The 9954-nt window shown below is 39.8% G+C and overlaps 2 protein-coding genes across 3 annotated transcripts; both read right to left on the reverse strand.

The window, feature by feature from the left end:
- Window positions 1-1933: 1933 nt before the first annotated feature.
- LOC120425296 (acyl carrier protein, mitochondrial) lies at window positions 1934-7069 on the reverse strand. Of its 2 annotated transcripts, none has more exons than XM_039589773.2 (3): window positions 6750-7069; window positions 6522-6635; window positions 1934-2261 (listed from the first exon to the last, which is right to left on the reverse strand). In XM_039589773.2, exons 1-3 carry the CDS (start codon window positions 6921-6923, stop codon window positions 2082-2084), a joined length of 468 nt encoding a protein of 155 aa, XP_039445707.1. In that variant the 5' UTR covers window positions 6924-7069; the 3' UTR covers window positions 1934-2081. The 2 variants fall into 2 exon arrangements, with proteins under 2 accessions (XP_039445707.1, XP_039445698.1); XM_039589764.2 differs by lacking the exon at window positions 6522-6635 and adding an exon at window positions 6298-6423 and having other exon boundaries at window positions 6750-7068.
- Window positions 7070-8449: 1380 nt separating this feature from the next.
- Window positions 8450-9949, reverse strand: LOC120424378 (WD repeat-containing protein 74). The gene is made up of 4 exons (XM_039588480.2): window positions 9775-9949; window positions 9473-9707; window positions 8631-9413; window positions 8450-8569 (listed from the first exon to the last, which is right to left on the reverse strand). Exons 1-4 carry the CDS (start codon window positions 9860-9862, stop codon window positions 8473-8475), a joined length of 1203 nt encoding a protein of 400 aa, XP_039444414.1. The 5' UTR covers window positions 9863-9949; the 3' UTR covers window positions 8450-8472.
- Between the last annotated feature and the right edge of the window lie 5 nt (window positions 9950-9954).

Genomic DNA, 9954 nt, shown 5'->3' on the forward strand with positions numbered 1-9954 from the left:
TTCCCTTCTGGAATCGATAGCTCAGTAAAGGGAAGGCAGTGTATCGTCACTGGGAAAGATTTACTTTACTTTACACTCTATAAATGAGAAGAAGGCACCAACCACCTAAAGGTGGATTAAGTAACGTGTTTTAGCATATCTTTTGAAGTACTTTACAAAACTTCATAATATTAACTAGGGTCTTGTGGGACCCCAAAACGGATCGAATGAGACCAGAACGGTTTAAATCGGTCCAGCCAGTCCGAAGATAATCGAGTGCATTTTTTTCGGTGCACGGACTTACAGACATACACACACACACACAGACATTTCGACGGTAACATTTCAAAAGGCATCATGTACATTTTGACACTTTCTGGGTTATTGCATATTCTGAAAGCACTCCTAATAAGCTACCTCTCCACCAAAAATGAGCAAAAGTTACTTCAGTAAAGTCTGTTTAATCATGATTTTAAATAAAGTAACATAAACAAAATCTCTGCCATCAGCAGTTCCTGTTTATATAGCCCTGTCAACCTGTCAAACAAAAGACTACTTCTAGAGTTTTTTTTTATTAGGTCCTATAAACATATGAAAGACAATAGTTTATTGGTCCTTTTCAAAAAAAACTCTGGACTTGAACCTCGTGACGAAAAAAAAGCATCATGAAAAAAGCGCCATGTACATTCGGCGAAGAAAAACGAATCATAACAAAGCGTCCCTCTCAATGACAGCAGGGTGATATAGACGTTGTCACCAAAAAAGTTATGTTTGATTTTCTCAAATAAAATTACGGAAATAATGTTTTATTGAATCTGGATGATCAAGTATCAATAAAAGCAAGGCTTTTCATCGCGTGTTATCATTAGAACATCTTATTTTTATATTAAAATTGGAATTGAAAATGGATGCTCAACATTCAAATGCGTTTTTCTCAAAAAGGATGGTGTGTACATGATGCTTTTTGAAATGTTGGCATCGATTTGTTCAGAATTTTATACTGAGTCGATATTTATACGTGAAGGTGGGTCTTGGAGGTCGAATTAATAAGTTCGAGTGAGGAAGGCAAAAATTGCAGGGTGGCCACTCAAATTTAATTTCTGTAGTCCCGAATTTTTCAGAACCCCAAATACAGAGTACAGTGTATCATGGTTTCGCAAATTGATTGTTTTTTGTATTTTTTATTTGGATGAAACTTTGTCCATGCATTTCCTATGTCAAAAGAAGTCATTTTGCATCATTGCTTTTTCCATACAAGCACGGGTATGAATCTTCAAGCAATTTCAATATGGCGACTTGTATCAGAAGATTGTGAGGCATTTTCGCTAGTTCTCACTGTTCTGTGTTCTGCGTGCACGTCCGCAAATATCGACCACACACATACTAACACAAAGCGCCACCCCAAGAGGCAAAAGGTAGTTACAAATATTTTTGGCACTTTTGTTAAAAAATATGCGGTTTTGCAAAAACAAACAACAAAACCAACTTTTAAGGGTAGATCAACTATCAAACTTGTAATTCGTTGCTGATTTGTTAGGATTTTTTTTTTTAAATAAAAAGTTTTTTGCAGCACCCCTTTTGGGCGGACATTTCTGTCACCTTTTGATTCCTTGGATTAGCCATGAATAATTTCACAGTGTAATAAACAGGGCAGCTACCACCACGCGGCGCCACCGTTTCGATTGAGAAAATGATACAGGTTTTTTCAGACGAGTTTCAATCCCGTGTTTTGGGGCATTTTGGGTATGTAAATGTATGAAATTTTGTATCTTGAGAAGGGATTTTCTGCTCGATTCAGTGTCTTCGGCAAAGTTGTAAGTTTTTAAATCATATGATTTGCCTTTGAATTTGTCGATTGTTCCTGACCCTTTTTTCTCCTTGATTCTTTGGTATTGTTACAAGGACTTTTCTTTCTCCAAAATAAATCCAAACGTCCAAACGCGCCGGTTGCTGCTACTGTGTTAAATCGAAATTTTATTCCTTTCTTTCATTCCTTGTTTAAACTAAAATCTACAAAGTGAGAGTATGCTCTTGCCGTATTTTTATTTTGTTTATCTGTCTCAAGCAAACTCGATGCAGCGCAGTGAAGAAGAAGCGTAGACTTACTCGTAGATGTCCTCCTTGTCGGCAATGTACTGCACAATGTCGGCCGGTTTGAACAGCTTCTCCGCGTCGCCGTCCGGAATTTCAAACCCGAACTCATCCTCCATCGCCATGATCACCTCGACGTGGTCCAGCGAGTCCAGGCCCAGATCGTTGATGAAATGCGACTCCAGGGACAGCTGTTGGTTGAGTGGGTGGGTGGGTGTTGGAGAGAAACGAACGAGATAGAGAGAAAATTAGGGTTAGGTGTTGAATTTGCTGTTGAAAAAAGCGGTCTTGGGGTAGAAGTGTATCCTCGAAAAGCAAGCGACTAGTAGGAGGACATCGAATTCTGTGGCAAAATTGAGTAGGGGCAGACCGAAAACGACGTTTGAATTCATTGTATTTTTCGAATTATGAGCAACAATGTAATACATAACCATCGTTAATAAAGACAACTCACTAACAAACATTTTGTTTAATTTTAGGTTCTCAACCCTTTCAAGTCTGATTAAAAAAAAATGGTTAATGATGGGAAAATGGTTCTTACGACCACACAAAAATTATAGGCTTAATTCGGAAATTTTCATTTTCCACGCAATGGGGTCCTAAAATTAGACTTAGATTTGTGATATTATTGTTCACAACGATAATGCTTATTTTTCTGTGTACAACAACCCTTTATACGACCCTAAAGGATTTAAAATTGATTTTTAAATCAATATTCAAATATTACCCTTGCGACCCTTTTGACAGAAAAGGTTCTACTTGACAGCTCGTTCCAAGAAGTGAACCATCAAAAAATGTTGTCTTGTTAATATTTTTGTTTGTATTAAAATGAAAAACCCGATTTAATATCACCAGAGGTGAAATAGAGCCCTTCTTACAAAATTATGAAACTCCGACAAATATATTGGTGCAATTATTTTTTCAGAAACAAAATGATACCACCCAGTGAGAATTTGACCTAAAGCTTCAATTATTTTTAGGCTAAACCTCAAATGCCATTTTTTTAAATTTCAGAGGTACATTATGGATCGCAAGATATTTAAATTTAATTAAGAAAAACATATTGGATTGACATTATTAGAAAAAAATAAAGGGTACTCAGTCTCTAATTTTAGTCTATGATTAACTTAAAAAAATATGTATCGCTATGGTACTTTGTCGATCTATTATGAGAAGCCAGAAAGAACATTTTCACGCGCAGCGTTAAACGCGCAAGCGTAAATGTGCTGGCGTTTATGCTTCGACTTGACGACTTGTCGATCTTTCGAGCGAGAATGGGCTGGGACTTTGAATTTGATGTTCAGTATATGATTCTGTATAAACCAAAAATGTAATGGGTAAAAATAAGACGAAAAACACTAATATGGCTATATGTCTGGAAATACATTTTGGAAAAGCTTCAAAAATTTGGGCCCAAACATTTTATGGCGCATGTTTTCAATGGATTTTTGTTTGAAACTGAATTCTTTTAATTTGATAGTATTATCTGTAAAATTGTTTTTTTTTATTTTTTTTATTTTTTTTTTTATTTTTTTTTTTATTTATTTATTTATTTATTTATTTATTTTTTTTTGGGATGGTGATCCAGCCGCACATCGTTGATGTCGAAACCTCTAAACTGGGCCCTCGTCCTGTCACGTCCGTCAGTAGTCTTGTCGTACATTACAACTAGAATCAGATCTGCCAATGAATTAGTACACTTCGACCAAATAAACACTGACGCTGTATGGATCTTACTCTAGAATAAATGCACAGCTGTGTGTTATTCATAAGTCCAAAATGTTCAATTATTCATATAAGTCCAAATATTCCTTTTGCGGATAACTACCTAACTTGAATTGAATACAAGATTTAAAGCAAGCTATCCGAAAGCTACTCTTATCTCAAAACCCCGACATTTTAATTAATAGCCAAAAAAACGGTACTTGTAAAACCTGTCTGGCTTCTTTAAAAAAAAAAACAAAAAACAAAATGAATAACAGTTCATATTTTACAAGTCGTGAATTGAAATAGAGACGACCATTTGATCGTCAGAATTCCAGTAGATCCTCGATTCGCAACAATGGTCGATGCAATCATAATCCGGCAACCGTTAGTTCAACAGATCAACGAACATAGTCCGATATCATTTCACTATTGATTGATCGAGACTCTATGGAAATTTTGACAAATCATAATGGTTTTTATGCTACTTGAATGAAAATCGCCGATTCTGATAGAATTACTAAATTCACTGTTACTAATTTTGTCCCTATATAACTAAAGGCAAAGTATTAAAAGTTGATATTTATAGTTAAAATCCTAAATTCTACAAAAACTAAATTTTTAAAAACCCGCATCCTAACCTGACACCCACATTAAGATTAGAGAGCCTGGAGCTTATTAGAGAACGGACATCTCAAACCAAAAGTACCAATCGAAGCACGAGAACTGTCAAACGGAGGTACCAATCGAGCATAAGACAAAGGATTTTGCTCGATTGGTACCTCCGTTTGACAGTTCTCGTGCTTCGATTGGTACTTTTGGTTTGAGATGTCCGTTCTCTAATAAGCTCCAGGCTCTCTAATTAAGATAGGGAAAAATCACATATGTAGCGGTTCATTGTACAAATGTGATATTTCCACTATCGGAGAACCTCCTTGTCTCGATGACAGCTTACCGGCCATCGATTAAGCCCTGAGACTGCGCCAAAGTGGGTTCTCGCAGCATGAAGTGGTGTCCATGTGTAAAAATGGAAAAGTAAAAAAAGTAGTGCCAAACAAGCATCAAACCTATGACACTCATTATGACAAAGCCCAGGGAATGTTATCTGTAAAATTGTCCAAAAAATACCTCTAAAAATGGCTTTGACCACATTTATTGGTCGAAAATTGTGAATCGAAAAATAAAATGTTCGTCTCCGACCCCACGGCTACAAATCTGACTTATAAAAATTGTGGGTTTTACGAGCGGTTTTCCAATGATGGAAGACACAAATTTTTAGGAGCGGATACAGACATCGCTCAAGTATTTCAGAAAAAGAGCTCTCAAAAATCAGACTTTGAGTTCCGGGTTTCGGGCCAAAATTCAATCGAAAGAGCGCATCTAAACTTTCAATTTAGTAATAGGATTTTTTCCTAAGACTATTCCTCGCCGTGCACGATTTTTTTAAGATTTCTGAGAAAAGCGTTTTCCCAAAAGCAAACCTTAAACCTTTCTTTTGTAAGAAAGGCAAAAAGTTATCAGAAATTATTTTTAATCGTGTTTTTTACCGTTGTACATAAAAATTTACATAGGGTTTTAGGACCCTTTATTGTTGTTTATTTCGAGGTTCTTGAATAAGATTTCTGAAAATTTAGATAGGTTGAAAAAGTTTGATCAACGTTTAGAATGTTACCAGGAGCTATTACGAAGGTAATCAAACAACAAAGGAACCTTCAAATCATTTAGAGGCTTGGTGGTGGAAGTGTTAAATAAAAATCCACTTGGGGCAGAATGGGTCACCCTTTTCTTGCCTTACCAAAACAATCAAAATTAATTAAATTTGAATTAAATGAATTCTTTTACTCCTGGTAGCTTCACAAATCACGGTTAATGCAACATGAGTTGATTTTTTAGTTGTTTTCATGATTATTTGTAAAAAAATAGTGTCTTATTTTAACATATTTACAATATTTAAAAAAAAGTTTTGTTATTTTTATGAAAATGATCAAACTTCATAGAAACTATGTTGGAAAGGTTACTTAATTCATTTCTTATCACCCTTCAACGTTGTTATAGACGAAACTTATTTTCTAAGGTGGTCCATTTGCCCCGCACCCTGGAAAGTTAGTCGAAAAAACATATTTTTTAAAGTGCATCAAAAGTAGTTTTAAGTCGTCTATTTCATCAACCAAGTATATAACATTCTAAAGCATTAAGCCTACTACACTAGATTCATAAATTTGTATGTTTTTGTAAGGTTTTCGGTACATTTTTCATAGGCGGACCCCTGCTCCTTACCCAAAACAAACGAAAAGAAAGATTATTGAAAATCATATTTGAAAAGAATGAAAGAAACCCTTGGATTATCGGAAGGCCTTCTTCTAGGCTGGTACCCCCTGCCAACCCCCGTTGAGAACCACTGCCTTAGATTAAGGAATAACAAATGATTATACTTTGGATAGTGTTGCTGTCTGAAATACTGAGAATTTATCCAACCCATCAAATTTGCCACATGAATCCGAGTGTCGTAAATTGCGTTCCTACCTTCTCCGGGTTGACCTTGTCGTAAAGCTTGAGCACCAGCAGCACGCGCTCCTTGATCAGCTGCAGCGTCAGCGGTTCCTTGGCGCTGTAGCTTCTGGTGATGGCCAGTTGCCAACGGCCGGTTTGCTTTTCGAGGATCAATCAATCAACCAACCGCGCAGAGGAAAACAGAGACCAGACAGAGAGAGGGGGGAGAAGAAAAAAAAAACAAAACATTAGCGCACCTTATCGGCAGTGACTTTGTCGTAGGCGGCCACAACTTTGAGGACCCGATCCCGGACCTCGGCCAGCTTCGGCTTCGACGAGTAGTCCCGCTGGGACCAGCACTGGGGAGCATACTGCGTGGAAATAAGAACCAAGTTATGTTAGGCATATGACTCGATATTACATAAACAGTTTGCCCCACGGGCGCAGTTTCGGCCTTTTTTCCTCAACTTTGCATGATTTCTAACCTCAAAGTTTGACAGAAGCTGCTGCGACTGGGGCAGAATCCTCTGATTACAGCTCTTTTGCTGGGGCAGGATCGAAGACGACGACGACGACGAGACGGTGCGGATGGCGAGCGAACGGAAAAGCTGCGAGTTCCGGCAGACCAGCCCGCGGACACTGTGCACTAACGATGCCATCTCTTACGTCACTTGCGCGCACGGAACGAAAACCGGACCGGAATTGTCGGATTACGGGCTGTTTTTCCGGAGAGACCGACGAAAAAGTTGGCGATTCTTCGCGAAACGTTCCTCTGGAAAGTGCCGATCGAACTGGTCTAGATCGGTTATGTAATAGAGCTATCTAAGCCCGATCTCACGCACACTAGCTTACCATTTGTTTTTGCTGGCGGGTACAAATTTTAACCTAGAAATCCATCGTGTACGTACACGCAATACATGCGCACGTAGATAACTCTATTGTGACAGAGAGCGAGCAGTGACAGCGGCGGGGGCTAACTTCCGCGAGGGTGGCTGCGTGCTTTGCGAGAGATGATGGTTTGTCAATTTGTGGAGTGGTCGTCTTTTTGAATGATCCCTCTTTTGACGTAGGACTACGAAGTTGTCAATAAAAGTCGCTGGTTGGCAGCTGGACTCACAATACAAACGTCCTCAGTTCAAATCCCGGGGTGGATGGGAGCTTAGATGTAACAAGAGGTTTGAATTGCCTCACCGTTCAAGCCATCGGACACCTAGTTTTGAGTAGGAATCTGTATACCTATCTCAATAGAGCCAAAGTAATGAAGAGCGAACAATTTGATTTGTGTGAATACAAAGAGACGAGTTGTTCCTTTTAATTCCGCTATATATTTTTAATATCTTGACAGATACGTATTTCGTCTACTACTTGCAGACTTCATCAGTGTTCTGTTCTCGACTTGATTTGATTATTTTTTTTAGGAATCAACTGAGTCCTAAAATTAAGCTTAAATTTGTGATATTATTGTTAACAACGATAAAGCTTATTTTCCTGGGTAAAATGACCCTTTCCACACCCACAAAGGATTTAAAATAGATTTTTAATCAATTTAAAAAAAAACTTCGCGGCTCTTCTTGACAGAAAAATTTCTACTTGACAGCTCGTTCCAAGGGGACCATAGTTAATCCATCGAAAAAATGTTGTTTTGTCATTTTTGTTTTTGCATTGAAATAAAAAAAGAGATCACAAATGGTTTTTAATCGTGTTTTTTACCGTTGTACATAAAAATTTTCATAGGGCTTTAGGACCCTATTAAAATCGCAGAAAATCAGAAAATATGAACACAACAAAAGTATCTTTTATATTCATTGAACCATTTAAAAAAATTACATCCAGACTTCCTTTACTCATCTCTTTACCTTTGTCTTTACCGAAGTGAAGGACGTATTAGACTACGGCAAACAAACAAACAAACTCGCACTTTTTGACAGTTTTGTTTGTAGAGAAGACAGTCTGCATATATTTTGCCTTGTTTGTGAGTTATGGCAAACTGTCAAACACGCAAACAAGGCAAAATATTTGTTTGTTTGTTTGCCGTAGTCTAATACGTCCTTGACAGTGTTTGCGTGCAACATGGAGTTAAACTTGCTGAAGTGCCATCGTAAACATCACAGCAACTGGATAGAAAGTTGAACTACCTACATGTTGCAGATTCAGTTGCCGTCACAAAATGAAAAGGAAAAATTCGTTAACGGTTCAAAAGAACTATGTTTATTTTACTTTCTTGCCCTTCTTCTTGTTGACCTTCACCTTGTTGTCTTCCAGAGCATCGTCGTTGGCTTTTCGCTTTTTCGATGCGGATTTTTCACTGAAAAGGAATTTAAAATGTTTAAAATAACTTACAAGCTTTGTGAACAACACTGTCTTACCTAACGGTTTGCATTTTTGCAAACAGGTCCTCATACTCCGAATCGACGTCTCCCTCGCTCTCATCACCCTCTTCCTTCTCATCCTCCACCAGAATCAAATCGTCGTCGTCATCTTCCTCAACGGGCTTTTCCTTGTAATCGGCACACAGAATTTGCGTTGGCTTCGACTTGGCGTAGCACTGGTACACCATGGCCGTCTTCTGCGCGTTGTGCACCCGCACGTACCGATCCAGACACGAGCTGAACAGATAACTTCCGGTCGAGTCCACCCCGACGCCGGTAACCGTTCCGGTGAATCCTTTGTACACGTGTACGTGATTCTTCATCTTCCTACGATCGAACGCACGCGCCCCCACGCTGGTCGTTCCTGCGTACAGCAGATCACCGTGGCTCGCAAGACACGTAAAGGACAACTGATCGTCCGGCGGAGCGAACGCCTGCACCGGGCGACGCTGCACGGCTCGCAGATCGTACACACGCACGTACCCGTACCGCGAGCACGACGCCACGGTGTTACGATCCACAAACAGGACGTCATTCTCCCAGACAGGTTTCTCCAGCTCCAGCTCCTTCTTTACGTTCTTCGCCGTAAAGGTCACCTGTTGCGTTTCCAGGTCCCACACTTTGACGATCTGCTTGAGCTGTTTGCCACCGGTCACCATCTGGTTCGGATCTTCGGCGCAGATGCGCAGCTTGGCCAGGTTGTCCCCGACGGAGAACTCTACGGTTTCCGGGTATTTTATGATCTTGACCGTGCCCTTGTCGGTGCCGGCAATGATGCAGCTGAAAGTTTGAATGAGATAATCGTTAGCGTGTCAAGAATCTGAGACGACTCAACTCACCCATTGGACCGTCCCAACCCGACGACCTCCCCGACCTCGCCAACCTCCAGGCTCGAGGTGTTGTCCTCGCTGTTGCAGTCGAACACCTTAACGAACCCATTGGCACGACCCACCAGAATCTCGGTGCGATCTTCGTTGCCGAACGCCAAACACGTCACCTTGGACGTTTTGTTCAGCACATTGATCTGCTGCAGGTTCTTCTGGCTGTACGGCTCCTCCTGGAAGGGTTCCAGCTCTGCGAAAGAGGCATCCGATTAGCAACGAAGCGCACGTGGTTTGTTTACCTGCATTTTACAACGCACTTTTGAACGATCCCGTGTGTGTTCCGACGTAAATCAGGTGCTTCCCGTCGTACGACGAGCACTTGGCGTTGGTGGTGGAGAATTTCATCGCGGTTTTGCGCACTATTTCACCAGTAAAAACTAAATTTTTAAATCGGACCGGCTGTGCAGCGAGCCGTTTGCGACCGCGAATTTGTAAAC

This window comes from Culex pipiens, chromosome 2, assembly GCF_016801865.2.
Source record: "Culex pipiens pallens isolate TS chromosome 2, TS_CPP_V2, whole genome shotgun sequence".
In the NCBI taxonomy this organism is placed as follows: domain Eukaryota; kingdom Metazoa; phylum Arthropoda; class Insecta; order Diptera; family Culicidae; genus Culex; species Culex pipiens.

Excerpts from the sequence above, each read along its gene's own strand:
- LOC120425296 (XM_039589764.2), bottom strand. The coding sequence starts at position 6,923 with ATGGCATCGTTAGTGCACAGTGTCCGCGGGCTGGTCTGCCGGAACTCG. Across the intron at positions 6,424-6,749 it reads AGCTTCTGTCAAACTTTGAG|CAAACCGGCCGTTGGCAACT; the intron begins GTTAGAAATCAT and ends ATCCTCGAAAAG. Across the intron at positions 2,262-6,297 it reads ACAAGGTCAACCCGGAGAAG|CTGTCCCTGGAGTCGCATTT; the intron begins GTAGGAACGCAA and ends CTCAACCAACAG.
- LOC120424378 (XM_039588480.2), bottom strand. The coding sequence starts at position 9,862 with ATGAAATTCTCCACCACCAACGCCAAGTGCTCGTCGTACGACGGGAAG. Across the intron at positions 9,708-9,774 it reads ACACACGGGATCGTTCAAAA|AGCTGGAACCCTTCCAGGAG; the intron begins GTGCGTTGTAAA and ends CCTCTTTCGCAG. Across the intron at positions 9,414-9,472 it reads GGGTTGGGACGGTCCAATGG|CTGCATCATTGCCGGCACCG; the intron begins GTGAGTTGAGTC and ends TCAAACTTTCAG.